At 41.8% G+C, this 20650-nt stretch overlaps 1 protein-coding gene across 5 annotated transcripts in view; it reads left to right on the forward strand.

Moving 5' to 3' along the window:
- LIN54 (lin-54 DREAM MuvB core complex component) overlaps positions 1 to 20650 on the forward strand; it is an 80196-nt gene that overhangs the window by 50783 nt on the left and 8763 nt on the right. For 2 of the 5 annotated variants that reach the window (XM_075929499.2, XM_075929498.2), the window contains exons 4-10: positions 3208 to 3353; positions 3475 to 3633; positions 12763 to 12979; positions 15885 to 15958; positions 16134 to 16331; positions 18714 to 18805; positions 20295 to 20366. In XM_075929499.2, the coding sequence (XP_075785614.2) occupies positions 3208 to 3353; positions 3475 to 3633; positions 12763 to 12979; positions 15885 to 15958; positions 16134 to 16331; positions 18714 to 18805; positions 20295 to 20366 (958 nt within the window). The remainder of the gene's footprint in view (positions 1 to 3207; positions 3354 to 3474; positions 3634 to 12762; positions 12980 to 15884; positions 15959 to 16133; positions 16332 to 18713; positions 18806 to 20294; positions 20367 to 20650) is intronic. The other 3 variants (XM_075929501.2, XM_075929500.2, XM_075929502.2) reach the window with 3 other exon arrangements.

Raw genomic sequence — 20650 nt, forward strand, 5'->3', positions numbered from 1 at the left:
CAGTCCGTGAGGGGAACTGGTTTTTAAACTGGTTTCCCTCGTGGATCAGGTCCTGCCTGGCGCACCCCTTGCTGCTGCCTCTAATACAGAGGCAGTAGTGTTGAGAGTCAGGGGGCTCCTCAAGAGTAAGGCCGGAGCACACTGGGTGCTGGCCTCACCCCCAGGGACTGACTATAGTCCACTAATTGAAAAGAATTAATGAAGTTACTTGACTATTCAATTAACTGATATTTAACATCCCTAATTTTCACTAATGATATATGAAAGAGTGGAAATTAGCTAAAATCAGGACCAGAGCAAGACATGTACATGTAAGAACATGACGTTTTTATAGTTTCTGTTAAGTTTGTTTCTTCTGCAGTTGCTGAAAACTCTTCTAGCTGAATAGAAACTCAAATTTGACAATTCAGCTTTTTTAAAAGATTTGTATTTCAACTTCATTTTTGTTTTAAACCAGTGTGCTAACGAATCAGAACTTCTTTCCCCCAGTCCGTGTAAGAAAAGTATCACTCATGGGCGCATCTCCTTTTCTAAAAAGGGGGAAAGTGCTTTTATAAGGTTTGCCAATCCAGCTTGCCACCTGAGGCAATCTCTGGCCTGAACTCACAGGGAGGGTGTGTCGCATCTATTTGCTTACTATCTGATATTTTTACGCTGACTCGGAGGCTCTTATAACTTCTGGCTTTTAGCTTTTTAAACTTTAAAGTAAATGTAAACAGTGAACCTTCCAATTAGGAAGGAAAAACAAGACATGGTGCTCAGGGGAAGGACAGAGAAGGGAAAAGCTGCTATCTTCAGAAAAACAAACTGGAAACACTGAAAAATATTGAAGGTGAGGTTTGTAAGAACATAATATCTCTACATTTGAGGGCTATTAGTAACAGTGAATTTGAATTTTTTTTGTTGTACATTTTTACTAAAATTATAGATGAGATCATTTTTAATCTTCTCAGGGGAGAGGATTTTTCTCTAGGATAATGCTGTTTCGGGGAGCTTGACGTGTTAACATGTATCTGTCATCTTACTGCTTCGTTCTTTCTCGTCTTTGGCCCGTGCCTGTATAGCAAATACTTTCCCCTGCATTTTTAATTAAGATGAATGTAACATGACTTTTTAATGTTTGGTGCTGTTGTGTTGTACATGAAATATCTCAGCACCAGGATTCCCTCTAAGCAGCCACACAGCTACCTGCTTAGCCCCACACAGGGGCTCAGGGTTGCTGTGCATGGAGCTGCTGCAGCTGCCTCTCCTCTGGCCATGGACACTGTCTCCTGGGGATGGAGGAGTGCGCCTCTCCCTCAGCTATGGCAGCTCCCTGCTGGGGGAAGAGAAATGTAGCACATCATTTTCATATTGGTGCACATAACAAAATCAGTTTCACATGCGGATGTAAAAATTAGCAGGAACATTGCTCACCACAAGGAAGCAGTTGATCTGGGTAATTCTGTTGGAGCACCCATTTCCAGTGGGCTGGCGTCCCACTAATCTTCTCGGTATCACTGTTTCTTGCTCTGCATTCTGACTCATTTGCCAACCTTTTGTCTTCTTATTTCCATTTTAATTGTTGTTGTTTTCATTTTTTGTTCTGCCTCTCACCAATCTCTCCCCCAGTCCCTGCTCTACCTCCTATTGAAATGAATGGGTGTGTTTCCATTGACTTCAGTGGAAGTTCAGTCCAGACACAGAAGCTGGAAGGTACTCATTCTGAGCATCCAGTAATTGCTGTGTCAGCCTGGGCTACCTGCTGGGGGAAGAGAAGGTTGGGCTAGTGAGCTGCTTCCTGTACACACGACCTGTGCCCTTGGCTTGCTGCAGGAGCAGGGTGAGAAGGATTTTAAGGAGCCAGTATCACTTCACACCTTCCAGCACAGAAGTGTGTGTAGATGGAGAATGGTGCAGTTTTTTTGTGCCCCCAGAGCTAGTTTGGTGCCTCTTTGGAAGATATTGACCACTGTCCTACCACACAGCCTGCAGGAAAATCTCTTACTTTTTTTGTGGAGCTGTTGAAACAGGCCTGTTAACTTTGGATTTTTTTTTCCTGAAAGCAACCTAAGAAAAATGGATTATGACCTAATACAGGCTGTCAATTTTGGGGCATAAAGACCTTAATTATATCCCTCTTAAGGTGAATTCAGATTCTTTTAAATATGTTTCTCATTAAACTGATATAAGTACACAAATCACTCTAGAATTAACCATTAGGTTGGATACTATTTTATGAGATATTTTTTGCAAATATAAAGTCAGTCCCATATAAGTGTCAGCTCCTGCTTCCCACCTCTTCTGCTCTGCTCCCATCTTTTCTCTCCTCTGATTTGGCAGCAGGGCAGGGCAAAGTCAGCGGTGCACATGCCTGCATCAGGCTAAATGTAAAAGGTGTGTGACCATCCATGTTATCTAATAGAAAGAGAGATGAGATAGTGGTGCCACTTAGTGTTTAAGCTTATTACCATTGCCTGTCATTTAGGAGCAGATATTTATTCAGGTAGTACTTGGTTCTGGAGGTAGCACATTTTACAGAATGGTGTTTTCATTCCATTGCTCAGTGATAAACAAAATACAAGAAAATTCAATTTACAACTAATGTTTACAGATACACTAAAAAACTTCTCTCACCACCCTTAAATAGCTCATTTCTGCTGATTGGCTTGTTAATCTCTCTGTGGGCTGTACTAAGTATTCAGAATATGCTGGTATTCCTGAAAAATGGAAATATCTATGGGTGTTCATGGAGCAGGCATTTATCAAAGAGGCTCATGATAGCAAGTCTTATGCCAGAGCCAGAATTTGTTTGCGTGAAGCACCATGATGTGCAGAGAAGATTCCACTAAAACTCAGCTCTGGGACTAAGGAATAATAAGTGCAACATATTGAAAATGTCAGTGTATATTTATCTTTTCAAGGTATTTTTAAATATGAGGTTTATTTGGAAAAGTTCCCAAAACAATAGGTTTGCTTCTTCAGTGGTTTTCCTCTGTTCCTTGGCCCATTAAACATTATTTGAGTGGTATCACTCCCCATTAAACATAATTTAAATAATATGGTGTCGCTTCACTGATATGTCAAGGTAATTTTCCCTGTGAGATGGTGCAGCAGTGAATTGACATACTATTAACATACATGATATGGAAATAAATCTTTTGCTTGTAAGGCTGTCATAAACCAACATACAAGTAATTAGGGTGACCTTGTGCCTCTTGTTTACAGGTAGGGTTCTTTCACAGACTGCTCCAGGAACACCAACAAAGACCATAACCATCTCTGACAGTGGAGTTATTGGGTCTTCTTTAAGTTCTACAACACAACAAACACCGAATAAAATAGCTATCTCCCCGCTGAAGTCCCCTAATAAGGTAAAACACCTTGCCTTTTGCATGAGAGCAATGTGTGTGTTTGCAGGGCATTGAAGAAGATCTAGTAGTGTGGATTTGTTTACTGCAGAATGAATTTAACCAGCTTCTTCATTTTGCTCAGCAGCTGACAGTGGTGTCGGTGGCCTCACAGCCTCCAAACTCCCCTCAGAAGACGGTGGGTGTTCCTCTGAATGTAGCCTTAGGACAGCAGATCCTCACAGTGCAGCAGTCAGCACCCTCTTCCCCTGGCAAGGCCATAGTTAACCACACAACTGCTCAGGTATATACTGACTTTCTGTGCACTGTATCTTCCATGGAGCTACAATTTCTACACTGAGGGTACTCAGCTGCCACAGGGTTTTCTTGTTCATGGGGCCTGCCAGGCACCAGAAGCATAATCCCATGGAACAGGCAGTCTTCGTACCCAGAGCCAAACTGCATGCTATTAAATCTGAGATTACTAGGTGTGCAGAGGGAAGCCAAGCAGTTGGACAATGACTTATCAAAGCTAGGGAGTTGAATAGTGCATCAGCTGCTTCTTAAATAGGAGAAGAGCAGATGCTAAATCCATCAGTATATAAAAAGGGCTCTAAACTTGTTTTACTGGTTAACTGTTGAAAGCTCTTCTCTCTCTTTGGTTTGACTGCATTTGTTTTAGGCTATTTTCCTGCCTGTTAGAACTGCACATATGTGGCATTATTTTGTCTCCTCAAAAGGAAAAGAACTGAAATATGGATAAATAAAAGTAAACACAGCAATATTAGGATATTCTGCAAATCATTTTCTATTCTGAGGTACTTCTGTGGCACCTTCTCTAGATGCTTGGAGTTGAGGGAGAGCTCAGAATTTGAGGCGTGAATATCAGAGCTTTTGCATTTTTCCTGGGAGATTGTGGGCACTCTGCTTTCCACATATCAAGGCCCAATCTATAAAGAAATGGTAGAGCCTTACACAGAATTGTTTCTTCTTTCAAATTGTGATGTATTCCACAAATACAGAAGTCTTGGAGCAGGCCAATCTGGGAACAATGAAATCAGGGTTTTCAGGATGCCAAATACAATATGATAAGAGAGGCTGTGTTTTAAAACATGCCACTTCCACATTTTGTTGTGAGCGGAAAAGCTGTATAATGTTCAAAATCAGCCTTACTCTGCACCCTTTTCAGCTATTTGATCCTTTTGGGAGATGTAGGTTTCCTCTCATCACAAACTGATTCAGTGCCTATTTCTTATCCTCTGTGTTTAATATTTATTTAATTTTACTTGGGACTAACATACTATCAAGTTGCCTCACTACAGGTGCTGACTGTACAACTGCTTTCCACAGAAACTCCTGTCGAACTCAATGGGAGTTCTGTGCCCAAAGAGCCTGCAGAACTGGGCCCATAAGAAAGATAAATTCATACCAAGTTTTAGGCTGTGTATTGCAGAAGCCTATAGCTTCAGTCCACAGCAATTTTGCCAAGGTTCACTCATTTATCTGTCTAGGTGTTGTTCTCATCATTGTGCTAGTTGAGCATTATTAGGCAGATGATACCTGCTTTGCATCTTATTTTAGTATGGAGTACAAAGAAGTCTGGTGTTGAGTAAATTGAATTAATCAGCAGAATACCTTTCTCAATTTATGCAAGCAAAAAGAGACAAACGAACACAAGTAGAGAAAGTTAAGGCTGCTACACTGTTTTCACTGAGAAAATTTGGTCAAAATACAGCAGGTCTCTCATTTTGCATATTCTGTTCCACACATATTGCAGTTCCCAAGTACTGGGAACAATGGAAATAAAGTCTTGCTCTTCAAGACTCTCGTGAAACTAGAGCAGAATTTTTTTCATAGTTTAAAACCAGAAGTGGAGTCTAACATCTGGTGAAGTAAACTCTTACTAATATTTTTTTTCTGCATGCAGCACTACCCCCTTCTTTCAGTGAACAAATATGTGGCTCACAAAAGGAATCAGGGCTGGAAATAGGGAGAGTGGTCAACTGTTCGTGTTTGAGAGTATGTTGTAGAAAAGAATTAAGTATCTTCCCAAACAGCTATACATTTGCCAGATGATACTCTTTTATGTTATGTATGGTAATAAGGAATTGCCAAACAGTATCTATTTGTTTGGTAGCCCAAAAGCTAGAGCTAATATAAGCTTCTGGTGCATAATAGAGACTTGATGCCTTGGGACATCCGGAACTAACACTGAGTGGCTCAGCTTATCTATCTTGAGAGCTGTTGGCTTATAACAAGACATCACCAAGGCCTCTGTTGAGTGCTTTCCTCTTCATTTCTTCCCTTTTAAACTTTATCTCAAACGCTTCATCATTATCCTTACAGTAAGAAGCACCATGCGTTGTTGAAGATGGACAAGAAAATGAGACAACACAACCCCAATAAACATTCTGGCTTGGCTTAAAAAAATTGTTTCTTTTAGTGTAATCTCTCTCCCCCAAGGTTATTTCTCTACCAAGAATGACCAATGTGTCTTTTATTGGACCAGCTTAAGTTGGTAAAAGAGACAAGTTTTTGAGCTACACAAGGTCGTCTTCAGGACTGGTCAAAGTTCTCAGGGTTGGAGCTAAATTTGTGCTGGAACAGATTGTTTATCATAAGTAGTAAACCCACTCTGAGATCTTTCAAGGTGATGAGGCTGGTAACCATCTCTGCAGTCGTAGGACAGAATGGGAGGTTAAGGGATAACATCATTGTAAATCTGTAACCTTGTTGCTGACAAGGGAGCACAATGTAAATGCTGACCCATTGTCCCCTGTTAATTATTTGTGTTAAACAAAATGTTCCACTGTCTGTTTTGCTGTGACACTCCGAGTACCTTTTCCAGATCTGAAAAAGAGTTCTGTGTAAGCTTGTGTCTCATCAGTAGAAACTGATAGAAATGTAGCCGTGTTAGTCTGGTGAAGTTGACACAAAAAACAGGACTGTGTAGCACTTTAAAGACTAACAAGATGGTTTATTAGGTGATGAGCTTTCGTGGGCCAGACCCACTTCCTCAGATCAAATAGTGGAAGAAAATTGTCACAACCATATATACAAAAGGATACAATTTAAAAAAATGAACACACATGAAAAGGACAAATCAAATTTCAGAACAGAAGGGAGATGCGGGGGGGGGGGAGGAAGGAAGGTAAGTGTCTGTGAATTAATGATATTAGAGATGGGGAAAGTTAGATGTCTGTGAACTAATGGTATTAGTGGTGATAATTGGGGAAGCTATCCTGGTAATGGGTAAGATAGTAGGGGTCTTTGTTCAATCCGCCCCCCCCCCCCCCCGGAGAGTGTCGAATTTTAACATGAATGACAGTTCAGAGGATTCCCTTTCAAGTGCAGATGTAAAAGGTCTTTGTAGAAGAACGCAGGTGGTTAAGTCGTTGAGACAGTGTCCTTTCTGGTTGAAATGGCAAGAAACTGTTTTTTCTTTGTGATCCTGTCTAATATCTGTTTTGTGGGCATTAATCCTTTGGCGAAGTGTCTGAGACGTTTGTCCAATGTACATAGCAGACGGACACTTTCGGCACATGATAGCATAAATTATATTTCTGGATGCGCAGGAATATATGTTCTTGATCTTATAACTCACTTGGTTAGGTCCAATAATGGTATCAGCAGAATGAATATGTGGACAAAGCTGGCAACGGGGTTTGTTGCAAGGGAAGGTACCAGGGTTGGTATTAGTGTATGATGTCCTGTGGTTGTTGGTAAGAATCATCTTGAGGTTAGCTGGTTGTCTATAGGAGACTATGGGTCTGTCTCCCAGAGCCTCTTGGAGTATGGTATCCTGTTCCAGTATAGGATGTAGTTTATTGATAATGTGTTGGCCAGGTTTAAGTTGGGGGTTGTAGGTGATGACAGGTGGTGTTCTATTGTTGGTTTTCTTGGGTCTGTCTTGAAGTAGATGGTTTCTAGGTATTCGTCTGGCTCTTTCAATTTGCTTTCTTATTTCTCCGGGTGGGTAGTTGAGATTTATAAATGCTTGGTGGAGAAGCTTCAGGATCTCAACTTGCGTTCTTCTACAAAGACCTTTTACATCTGCACTTGAAAGGGAATCCTCTGAACTGTCATTCATGTTAAAATTCAACACTCTCCGGGGGGGGCGGATTGAACAAAGACCCCAACTATCTTACCCATTACCAGGATAGCTTCCCTAATTATCACCTCTAATACCATTAGCTCACAGACATCTAACTTTCCCCACCTCTAATATCATTAATTCACAGACACTTACCTTCCTTCCTCTCCCCCCCCCCGTATCCCCCTTCTGTTCTGAAATGTGATTTGTTCTTTTCATATGTGTTCATTTTTTTAAATTGTATCCTTTTGTATATATGGTTGTGACAATTTTCTTCCACTATTTGATCTGAGGAAGTGGGTCTGGCCCACGAAAGCTTATCACCTAATAAACCATCTTGTTAGTCTTTAAAGTGCTACATAGTCCTGTATTTTGTTTCAGTAGAAACTGGTCTAGTAAACAATATTCCCTCACCCATCCAGTCTCGCTGATATCTTTGGAGGACTAGTGTGGTTGCAGCAACACTGCAAACAGAGAAAGACAGTCTCTTCAGTGCAGCTTAGTAGCTATATATTCCAATAGCACAATACATCATAGGGAAACTTAGTGTGACAATAAAACAGCGAGCAGTCCTGTAGTACCTTAGAGACTAACAAATATATTAGATCAGGAGCTTTCGTGAGTAAAACCCACTTCATCGGATGAGTACAGTACATGTGAAAATGATTGCTTTGCCTGAGATGAATCAAAGTATCCATCAAATAGCTATGGTTACATACTTTTTCCAAATACATTGCCTAATAAAGTTGCTACCGAAGCATGAGTTAAGGGCCCATATCTTTCTCTTCAAGGATTTGTAAATGCTTTGTCTATATTCTGTTCAGGAAGGACTGTGGTGTTTGTGTCAGGCTAACATCTGTTTGTAGACTGTCTTCCGAAGACTTTTGTTTCACACCATATATTGGTTGTATAGCATAGGCTTGGGGTTTCTTATGTGGGAAGGATTGTTGTGGTCAGCCACAACAGAACACGTGTACTGGCATTGTCTTGTGGTTCATAATTCCCAGTAAAATTTTTGCAGTGTGATATTCGGTATATTGGATGTAATGCTGGTGCTTTCTGGGGAGAAACCTTCCTTCGGGTCTTATCAAGAGCCAGAATATTAACTTAATCTTTTATAGCCTGGGAATATCTTCCTTCTGTAAGGAAAACCAGCCTCTTCTGAATGAGTCTGACAGAGCCATTCAGCTGTGCAGTGTAGAAAATATCACTTTTAGACACTTACTGGAACATTTTTAGTTAGCTGGAAAGCAGAAGAGATGGGTAAGAACTGAGTCTCCATTTTTGCTTCTCTTTGCTCTGAAAATAGCCTTTTCATGTTGGTGTTTAAATTTGCCAGTAAGTCTGTGTTGCTAAAATATGAAATGGCAATATATGCTGAACTTAATGACTTCTGCTTCTGCTCAGTTACATTATTCATTTAGCTGTAAACTTGGTTGCTGATCTTGCAGAAAATTGTCTGCTTAGGGGCATCCCGCATGAGGCCCTCACTGTAGTTCAGTCTAGCAAAATGTTTGTGCTGCTTAATAAAAAGGATTAAAATATGGTCATACGTTCTAATTGCCTGACCTCAGAGTATTGATCTTCTGCATTTGTGTCATTAGTAGCTGACCAGCAAATGTTGTTTTGCTTATGGAAACAAAATGGCTTGATCTTTATTCAAGATCCTGCCATTAGCTACATTGATTGCTATTCTGGTATGGCAGTTAAACTGTAGTGACTTGTGAATGAGTTATCTAAATAATAAAGGATTGGTACTCTCTTACTCTGAAGCTTGGAATGTGAGAGTCAGTGCAAGGCGATGGAAACAAGTGTAAGCGTGGTGTAGAACTCGTTTTGTTTAGAATATCACCAGGTTCAGTCACCACTGGAATCTGCTGTCTGGTACTCTCCACATTTTTTAGTTCCCAGCCGTTGTTGGCTTTAGATATGTAGCATTACCACTGACATCTATGCAATAGCATGGGCTATCAGGCACTCGTATATTTTGTAATGCCTAGTAAATTCACAGGTGTCTCATCCTTGTATAGATTCCTTTGTATACAATAGAACAATAGGCTTGTTAATTGTACAATAGAATAGGCTTGTTAATTGTGTTTGTTAATAGTCTGTTAATTGTGTTGCAATTAACATGACATGAAATCACACTTAATTGAGCCTATCAACTTTTTCCAAGGTGTCTTGTAACTGTCCAGAAACATGTTGCATGTACTGTTGTAACCATGTGGTCCCAGGATAATAGAGACAAGATGGATCAGGTAATATCTTTTATTAGACCAACTTCTGTTGTTGAAGGGGACAGCTTTCAGCCTTATGCATAAACTTGTGTGTTGAATATACTTGAGACACTGAGAGGCTCCTAGGGTCAATTGGCAATTGGTTCATTGTCATGTAACAGCAACTCCTACCAGGCCTGAAAACTCACTCCACCTAAAGCATTCCTGTGTATAGCATTTATCTATAAAGAATGGTGTGCAAGGTATCCTTGTAATATAGTCACATATGAAGACAATATTAATGACTAGAATATTAGAAGTGAAATGTATGTATTAACGCTATAGGAAAATTGTGGATACTTTCCGATCTGCTTTAAACCAAGTCTGGAATCAAAGAAAAAAAGGGTTTTCTGCTAGACAGGAAGGGAAGATTATTATCTTGCCGTCTCTGATGTAAATGAAGCAGATTTAGCCAAAGACAGTGGGGATTACATTTGCATACTGAGGTAATAGGAAAAGCAAATTAACTGAATATCAATATAGACAGCATGGCGTCTACACCCTAAAGGACAAATGGGAGGGGGAACCCAGGAGGGATGCTTGAAAGGATACATTTCAGAGGTGAAAGGGCCTATTAAAAAAAGGGGAGCAGGGGGAGACATGATGCTTATCCATTTAGTGAGGTCCCTTGTAGGGTGTAGGGGAAGCTTGGAAATCTGGCTCCTGGTATAACTGAATGCTAGTAAACTACAGGAAAAGTTTTAGGTGAGAGGCTGTTTTAGATAAGATTAATTTGCCAGAGTTAAGTTCTCATTTTATCATCATTTTTTTTGGGGGGGGGGTGTGTGTGTGTGTGTGTGTGTGTGTGTGTGTGTGTGTGTGCGTGTGTGTGTGCGCGCGCGCGCATGCGCGCACGCGTCACAGGACTACTCTTTGTTTTTAAAGTTACAGACTAACATGGATACCCCTCTGGGCCTTTTTCACATCTGTTTCTATTAGCTTTGCTTAGGATCGCTTAAATCTCTGTTCTTTGTTAATAAACTTATTCTGGGATACGTGTAAGTACTTCTTAGTGTTGTACTACTAAAGGGTGACTCCTTGGATGGTAATTTCAGTGGGCATCCATTGATGGGTTGGATATTGCGAAGAAACATGCTTTTGGGGGCTTTTGGATGAGGGTGCATAAAATGTCATCTGCTAGGCAAAGTAAAAGTTCACAGTTTTGGAGGAGATTATTAGCTAACAAACAAGGATAGGGAGGATATCAGTTGATAGTGGGTCCTCCAGTGGCCTACTGGAGAAGACATCAGCCTCTGCTGCCCAGGGTTGTGGGTTCAAGTCCATTCTATCCACACAGGGAGTAGCCAAGCAGCCACCATGAGCTTGTGCAAATTTGGAGCTGACTCCAATGGAAGGCAGCAAGTGTTGTTTTTGCTAAAACAGAGGGGTAACGGTCACCCATAGTTCTGGCTCCCTGAGCTACCAGTAATTCAGGCTGGTCTTCACTGTTTGTCTCTCCATTGCATATATATTTGATCATATGAATTGTTGTTTATGGGGCTTAAATACACCTAGAACTCATTCTCAGATGAAATCCTGCTTCCTTTTTAAACATTTGTTTAATGAACTGTCAGTTATTCGTTGGATACAAGCAATCAGTGGACCTATAATTAAGTCACCTGAATATTATAACTTTCAGGATCAGATCTAGAGATCACGGAAACAATGAGAGGCATTCCACTGTCTTCTGTGAGCTTTGGATCAGACCCTTTGAAGAACACACTTTATATTTCAGATAGCAGCAAAGTTGTTCTCTGACACTGGTTTGCCCTGAAAGGAGAGGAAATTCTCTGCTCACATTGGCCTATGATAACAGCACCTTACCTATCGCTATGATTGCAGATGAATTGCTCTTGATAATTAAGGTTACAAGACAAAATAAATCAGTTGAGTGGGTTTATTCTTTCATTAGAATAAGTAGATCTGGACTTTGCTCCTGCTCAGTTGAAAGATGAAGAGGGAGTAAGCAGACAGGCTGAAAAAGAAATAGAAATAGCCCATCTAAACAAGACAGGTCATGATGTGAATCAAAATTTTGAAAGTGGGACTGAAGAGGAAAGAGCAGATTTTAGAAATGTTATGGAGGGAGAAGCAACAAATTTTGTAAGAGCCTGGATGTGAGAAGAGAAGGAAACCAGGGGAGTTGAGAGGTGGGGAAGCTGGTAAAGTTGTGAGCAGTAAATTGTATATTTAAAATAAATACATGCTCTCTTCTCAGTTTGTAGTTTGGGAAAAGCCTGAAATAATGAAGTCTTACATGTTCTATATCAGGGTGGGGAACGTAAGGCCCAGGGGCTGCTCCTCTCCCCGTCCAGTCAGCAGCCCCCACCCCTGTTCTGAATGTACTGTTGTTCTCGACTGAGATTTCAGATTTCACATGCATGCTGCTTACCAAATTCCTTTCCCGCTTCCTCTCCCCTTTTTAATTTTTTTTCCCCCTGTGGCTTCTGCCAGTGATATTTCTGGCTTTGAACTTGTTTACCTTGTTCTCGGTACTTCTTGTTGCTTCCTTTTTGTCCTTAGCCAGATCACCACTTCAAAGCCTAAAGGTTTACAGCCTCATTTCCATTTCCTGTTGGAGGCTGCTTGGTGACAGTAGGCTTCTTATACTGACATGTGGAACGAGATGCTCTACATATTGTGGTGGCGTGACAGTGAGCATGTGGGAGATCCACAGACTGAAAAATCGTTACATTGATATTGTTTTTTATTCACAATAATTTGGGAAAAGCTCTTTCTCAAACTGCCTGTTGTATAGGTTTTTTTTTTAATTTGGCATTGCTTGAGGACAGTTGGTTTTGCTGATTTAAATTATGCTAGTTTATTTGGGAGTCCAGTATAATGGATTGAGACTGGGACCCACCTCCTTTGGCCCTGTTACTGTCTTCCTCTGTGGTCTGGGGGTTTAATCTTGCTGTGCCTCAGATTTTCATTTGATAATAGTGTGATATGCTTCAGAGAGGTATTGGGAGGGTTAATTGTTCACTGACAAATATAGGGATAGAAATGGTGACACTTTGGTACCACTGTCAGGTAACTTTTTTCTGCCTGTGTTGTTCAACAGGCTGTGAAGTCAGCAGTACAGACCATCACTGTTGGAGGAATGAGTACGTCTCAGTTTAAGACCATAATTCCCTTGGCAACAGCCCCCAATGTTCAGCAAATTCAGGTACCTGGAAGCAAATTCCACTATGTCAGACTTGTCACGGCCACAACAGCCAACAGTTCAACCCAATCTGCCAGTCAGAATCCTACTACCAACACACAGCCTCTTCAGCAAGGTCAGTGGTGTCAATTCATACACTGTTTTGTCTAATTTTAGTTTATTAAACACTTAAAAATATAAAACCCATCACAAAGGGTAAATAACTGTCAGCTGATATAAATCTCTGGCCCCAGCTAGTTTTGTACCATGCCCCTGGCTTTGAAAGTTTCTGTATCCCAGTACCAACTCCAGGGTGCAATTGGAAATGGTCCAATGTCGAACCCTTATTCCCTAGAGCAGTGGTTCTCAAACTGCCATCCAGGTGGTGCCTTCCAGGTGGTCTGCAGATCGAGCTCAGCCCCCCCTTTCCCTCCTCTCTCCATCCCTGTCACCACAGCAGGGAGCCCCGCACTGGCACTCCATCCTCGCGCCCTCTCCCACCCATGACGTTGGAGCTCCAGTGCTGGCTTCCCTCAGGAGGGATCTCCGTGCCTCCCTGCCAGATCCAGCTTGTGGGGAAGAAGCAGAGCCAGAAGCAGCTCCACACAGCTCCTGCTTCTCACCTTCCCCCAGCTAGGAGAAAAGCAGTGCATGGATGTGCTGGCTGGAGGCTTTCCCTGCTGCTCCCATTGGCTGGAGTTGCGACCAATGGGAGCAGCAGGGGGCTGTGCCTGGGACACAATTCCTCGGAGTAGCATGGGGCACAAAAGCAAGTAAGTGCCCCCAACCCCCTCATGCCCAGACCCCACGCCCCCCACCTGCTCCTGCGCCCTCTCCCCTGGCCAAACACCCTACCCCCCACCCTGCTCCTGAACCTACTCTTGTTCGTGCACCTTCCCTCCTGACCACACACTGCACCTTCCTTTGCTCTTGCCCTCCCTCTCCGCGGTCCAGACACCCTACTCCCAACCTGCTTCTGCACACCACCTTCCACCCAGACCTCGCACCCTGCCCCTCCAGCACTCCACCTCCCGCCCAGATCCTGCACCCAGATCCCTATCGCACTCACTGACAGCCGTGTCCCAGCCAATGAACCCCTCATTTTTGTCCCCACCCCAGAGCCTGGGGGGGGGGGGGCACAAAATCCATTAACCCCGGAACCCCAGTAGAATAAATCTGGTCCAGGGGAAGTCCTGAACCTCAATCCTCTCTGTCCCTTCCCTTCGCCCTGTGGGGCTGGAGTGCCAGAGGAAAGAGGTGTCTCCGTTGAGGGCCGCACCAGCGAGGGTTGGAAGTTTTTTTTTTTACTTCTCACTTGTGCGATTTTCCCAGTTGATTTTTCTCTTGGTCAGTGGACCCCGATCCAAAAAAAGTTCCTCGGCCTGTCATAAATAAAGAAAACATTGAAAACTTTTGTGTCGGACATAAATTAATATTCTATTTAAAATGAAGTTTGATAAACTAACATGAGAAAGATAAAGTGCTGAATCTGGTCAGTAATTTAATATTTCCTTTCTTACTGGTTAAATTAACCGTTCTCCCCAGCCTGCAGCACTAGCAAACTGGCTCGGACATAATTATCTAATTAACAACGAGTTTCCATTAGCCAATTGGGGGTCCACGGAGAGGTCGGCATTGAGCCAAGTGGGCCACTGGCCAAAAAGTTTGAGAACCACTGCCATAGAGACTGAGGTTTCTGATATGCTGTTGTTCCCAGGGGAGAATGTCAGTCACTCATCTGTTTGTGGTTGATTGTTACACGACTGATAGCCTGTCCTTGCCTTATGTCCTAATGTGAAATGTCATACATGCCTCTCTGGGATGTTGTAAGGATTAATTAATGTTTGCCCAGTATGAGAGCGAAGTATCCCTTGTTTTTTACTATGCATTTTCTGATGGTGGTCCATTCCAGGACAGTAGCAAACTGAAGATTTTAATGTCTGTTCTCCCCTTTGCATATTTACATAGTGTACTCATTAATGCCAAGAAGAGCTCAGCACATGGACTTGATGAGAACTGTTGGTCTTAAAATACATGCAGTTTAAGTGGCAATACTGAATATTTATTCAACAGTATGTTGGCATAAATTGAAGGAGAAGGGAATGAGTTGGTGAGCAAAATTAGGGGAGAAAAAAAAGCTGGCTAAAGTATCTTGTTTTAAGGAGGAAATGAAAGACACAATTTGACCCTAAATTTAGGTTTTGTGAAAACAAACTTTTAACAAATTTTAAGACAACTATTTTGAGCAGTTGCCATACATTTATTTTAAATTGTTTCTCTGGAACTATTCTAGTCTACTGTTTATATTTTAATAAAAAGTAAAATCCTCTAATTGTTTAGTTCAGACTAAAGCTAATGAAATATGGTAAATTAGCTAACACAATGGAAAGTGAAATAGAACCAGAAATAAAACTGACTAGTCTGTTTTCAGTTAATTTTTGCATTTCTTTCTTTCCACTTGGACAACCAGCATAAATAGTGAAGAGTTAATCGCATTTTAAAATTATTTTGTTCCTTATAGTAACACTAGTTTCTTAGGATTTTTTGGTCTAGGGCCTAATCCTGCAAACCACACTTTTTTTTTATGCACATGGGTAACTGTTGTGGTTCATTGGTGCTTCCCATGTGTGTCAGGGTTTAAGGACTAGAATCTAAGTGAGAGAGATCTAGAGAATCTGCTGGTAATTGCTTGCAGTACCATTTTTCCAGCACATAGCATCATTAGCTCTATTTTCCAAAAGCTACTAGCAAAATCTGTAATATAATCACTTCACAAATTGAGCCCACTCTCAGTGCACAGGTTAAAATGTAAAAACAACAAGAACAACAGTAAATAAAATAAACAGTATGCATCTGAAATAAAATGTTACAAGCATAACCAAGATACTTTTAAAAAATCAAGAAATCCTACTATCTTACATACACAGAAATAAAGTTACTCTTGTATGTGAAAGTGACAAATACGTCAAGCATTAAATTTTAGAGACCCTTTCTAAATGCGCACATATAATGTGACATGTGATATTGTTTCTTTTAACCAGCTAAGCCAGTAGTTGTAAATGCAACTCCAGTGCGGATGTCTGTCCCAATAGTTCCAGCTCAGACAGTCAAACAGGTGAGTTTAACATGAAATCCGTATTCTAGTCTTATTTCAGCTGGCAAACATGTCAACTTTGGTACTCTGGAGGTAAATTATTTAAATTGTTCTGCATGGATTCTTGTTTTCATAATTTTATTTTTTTTAATGTACAGTATGTTGACAACTTCATAAGGGTTTCTCCTCTTTCCAGGTGGTGCCAAAACCAATCAACCCAAATTCACAGATAGTTACTACTAGTCAGCCACAACAGAGACTTATTATGCCAGCTACTCCGCTGCCGCAGATACAGCCAAACCTCACTAACCTCCCACCCGGCACTGTGTTGGCACCTGCACCAGGCACAGGAAATGTAGGCTATGCAGTTCTTCCAGCGCAATACGTTACTCAGGTATGGTGATAGCACGGGGTAAATGATGAAATTACAGAAGTTATTGTAGGAGGCATCCTACTTTCATATTGATGTTTTTCCTTCAGGTTAGGGCTGGGCTTGTCCTTTCCCAAAACTTAGTCAAGAATCAGAGTGAAAAGGAATGGGCATTAAATCCATGATTTAAGATTAAAAAAGCCGAGCAACATGTATAGGGATTTGTGTTAGCACTCTGCATACAATTGGTAGACCATTTGTATAATTATTCTAACAGTGACCTTCCCTGTCAAGGTAAAAAAGATCTGGAACAACACACTATGACACAGATGCCAGGATGAAAATGACACAAAAAGATCTTTGTCCTTGGTAGAAAGAAGCAATGATAGAAAGGCAATAGATTTTCTGAAGTGTACAGCACTCTCAGATGGGGCCACATTTTTTTTTAAAAGCTCCTTATATCTTTAGGCATCTGACTGAAGTGGTGAGGTTGTTCAGAATTGCTCGTCACACAAACAGCTTGCTGGCTGCCGAGCACTTCAAAAAATCTGGTCTCTTTAGATGCCTAAAAAGAACTGTTTGCAGCTGAACTCTCGTGAAAATGTGGCCTATTGCACAAAAATAAAAGTAACTGAGTAAACGAGTAAAAAAACTACAAAGCTGAGCCACGTGGGGGATTCTGATGAGCTATGTATGAAGACCCTTCTGGTCGTGTGTACTTGCTAAGAGAAGGTCTTGGGTCCATAGATATTGCTGCTTGTTTCCTCCCCCTATCTCATCGTGTCAGGAAACAAGAAGGTATGCAGGTTAACAGGTAATAGTACCACAGTCAGAGAGTGCAAATCAGCCCTGGTTTCTTATTCTTGTTTAAGTTGATTCTGAATGGATTATGACCTTGCTGGTTGCTTCAGTGACTCAGGTGACTTTACTCTGATTCATCCCTTGCAGCACAGGTGTAGTCAGCACTGTCCCTAACAATGCAGGTGCTCTACACAGCCTAGCACCTGGGAGTGGCCATTGTGCAGAGGAAGGGGGGGGGGGAAGGAGGAGGGACGAAGAGTAGCTGGGGAGGCAGAAGTTGGGGGGGGGGCAGGAGTATGATTGGTTGCAAGTTCCCACAGACCAGATGCCATTGTAGCAAATGGAGTCTGGTCAGGAGAAATGGCAACCCTGGGCAGGGTGGGAGGCTCAACTGGCAGCCTCAGGGAAACAAGTGGAAGGCATGAGTGGCAGCAAGCGTGAGCGCAGGCTAGAGGATCAGGGTGGCCACGCAGCCTGCTGGAGGAAAGGGCACTTTTATGGGGAAACTGACACTTCTCTCCAGCTGCCCGCTCTACAGGCGCCCTCTGCTCTTCCTGAGCCCACCCCATGCTCATGTTGCTCGCCACTGCCTGGTGAGTGGAATCCAGGCCAGGGGATGGGGTGGGCCGCAGGAGCTGGCGCAGAGCCTGCCCGTTGAGGGCTGGCCAAGGAGAAGGCGTCGGGAGACCCATACACAGCAGCCAGATTTCAGGGGCCCTCTATAGCTGCACGTGTTGAGTATTGGTTAGGACAGCCCTGAATGCAGTCATCAGGCACCAAGATCCACTCTGTAAAGAAAGAAAATGGAACTGATTGTAGGGGGTCAGTCCATTTGTAATTCCTTGCTTTCACCTGGCGGGTGCAGGCATTCTTGTAGATAGTCGATATACACGATATTTAGCATGTGTCTAACTGAAAGTTATTACATAATGTAAGTGGCCTAAAAATTATGCACTCCAAAGATTCTAAGAGAGAATGGACAAAAACATAGTGTAAAATGACCAGGACACTTCTGCTGTATACAGAGTAACCCTTGAACTACTTAGCTCTTGTGAGTTTCAGAGACTTTCAAACCATTCATAAACATGGATTAGAAGAATGGTCAGGAATGGTGTTCCTGGCCTCTGTTTGCCAGAAGCTGGCAATGGAAGACCGGAGATGGATCACTTGATGATCATCTGTTCTGTTCATTCCCTCTGGGGCATCTGGAATTGGCCACTGTCAGAAGACAGGATACTGGGCTAGATGGAACTTTGGTCTGATCAGTGTGGCCGTTCTTATGCTCTTATGAGAGATCATGAGGCATATAGCAGTTTCAGAAATACTTACTAAAAACTACACAAGCGACAAGGAGTCCTGTAGCACCTTTAGACTAACAGATGTATTGGAGCATAAGCTTTCGTGGGCAAAGACCCACTTCATCAGAAGACCCACGAAAGCTTATGCTCCAATACATCTGTTAGTCTAAAGGTGCTACAGGACTCCTTGTCGCTTTTGCAGATCCAGACTAACACGGCTGATACTTACTAAAAACTGAGTGCTAAAAAGCCCATTGTATAAAATTGTAGACGCTTCAGAACATACATTAACTTTGTGTTTTGTTAGCTACAGCAGTCATCATACGTATCGATAGCAAGCAACACTGGTTTTACTGGGACATCTAATATCCAGACCCAAGCAAGGTTACCGTTCAATGGGTGAGTAGTTTGAAAATACTTTAAAAAGTTTGCAATTACATCTCCCAAACCTCCCAAAAAGATAGTCAGATGTTATTTAAATGGGACAAACCCTTGTTTGAAGTGTTTTTAGGAAAAATAAGGTTGGATGGGGAGGCTGTTGTCCTTGTTCTTGTTCTGTGCCTAAATAAATAATATCTTTTTCTGTGGCTGTCAGTCCAGTGCCTTTTACCCTCCCTAAACTCATCCAATGTCAAATCTTGTATTTTTTTTTCCCCTAGTTCCATAGCAGGAGTTTGAACAGAGAGCCAGTCCTTGGTTATTTCGCATATGTATCACAGTAGCACATAGGAGCTACTGGTCATGGACTTTCCCTGGAAGTTGATTGGAGCATGCTTAGCAATCGTGAAAACCCCCCCATTTAGGTAGATGCCTGAATATGAATTTGGGAATCTAATTTCAGGCTTTTCAAATTGATATGCCTCTTCCTCCTCCCATGCAGACTTAGAAATGTTACCCATTCTGCTGAGCCTGCCTTTTTCTGGAAGTGTTACTTTTTAAAGTGTTTGCTGCTGTGATTTTTAAAAATGCAAAGCAAACCATAAAAGTGGTTTGAGCTGATCCTGAACCTCTATATGGCACCCCTACAATAAATGGCTGTCTTCAGCTTCTGGGGACACATCAGGATTAGAGGTCAGAATATAATTGGTCACATATGGTCAGAATATAATTGGCTAAGTATGATCATTGAAAAACCCTAGTATTCAATGGTTGTTAAGGCTGATCACTGGCACAGAATACTCTTTATGTTGAACTCAACGGCAGGGTTCATATTCTGATTGTCCCTTGCTCAGGTCTCTACTTGCTTAAGACAGTCACTTTGGGCATATCTAGACTACAGGAATTTGCATATCTTCTTCCAATCACGCTTTTAAAAGCGGAGCTTTCGAAAGTGAAAGTAATTAAGACATGGCTTTTTCGGCAAGCCACCCCCTTCATCAAAAAGCCGCTCTTTCTTAAAAATGGAGGTTACGTGGCTTTTCGACAAAAGGGGGTTTGCCGAAAAAGCCATGTCTTAATTACTTTCACTTTCGAAAGCTCCGGCGTAGTCTAGAGATGCCTTTCGGCATTTTGTTATCATTTTTAATTCAAGCATAACTTGGAAGAAGGGAGAGGCATAGTCTGAATTTTTCTTCTGTGGTGCTGGATTTGGTAGATTGACAACAGCATCACAAAACCCTGCTCCAGATATAGATGTGGTCCCCATAGTACATGGCTTATTCGGGGTAATGGCTGCAGCACACTCAGTTGCACTTTCCTCTCATATGGTCTCCTCCTAACCTTGTCTCCTTTTTTTCATTCTTTTCTTTTAAGCATAGTGTGTTTTGTAATCCCTGACAAAGGCTTTTTAAAGCTCACATTATAGGAGGAAAATTGGCTTGTGGGGTTTCAGTGGATCATAGTCTGAACTTTCACAAGAAAAGCCAATAATAAAACGGTTCTTTTCCAGAATTATGCCGTCCGAATCTGCAAACCGCCCCAGGAAGCCATGCAACTGTACAAAGTCACTGTGTTTGAAACTGTAAGTGCACTTTGGTTTTTAAGTATTTTCGCTTTAACAAATATTTTGATGTATTGCAAAAATTAAATAGAAATATTAAAGTAACTCTTAAATTTGAGCTCTGTATATAAAAAAGAGCATTACCCTGGAATCTTGTCATACATAATGAGGCAGACTGGCGACTTTAGTGTGTGTCTACCATAGCGGTTTTCTAAGTCTCTGAACTGTGAGAACTCTTTACACCCTGTGCAAAGTCTTCACCATTTACACTAGTTTAAACCTGCAACTGACCGAGGCTCCATGCT

Source organism: Pelodiscus sinensis, chromosome 4 (genome assembly GCF_052426305.1).
Source record: "Pelodiscus sinensis isolate ZL-2025 chromosome 4, ASM5242630v1, whole genome shotgun sequence".
Classification (NCBI taxonomy): Eukaryota; Metazoa; Chordata; order Testudines; family Trionychidae; genus Pelodiscus; species Pelodiscus sinensis.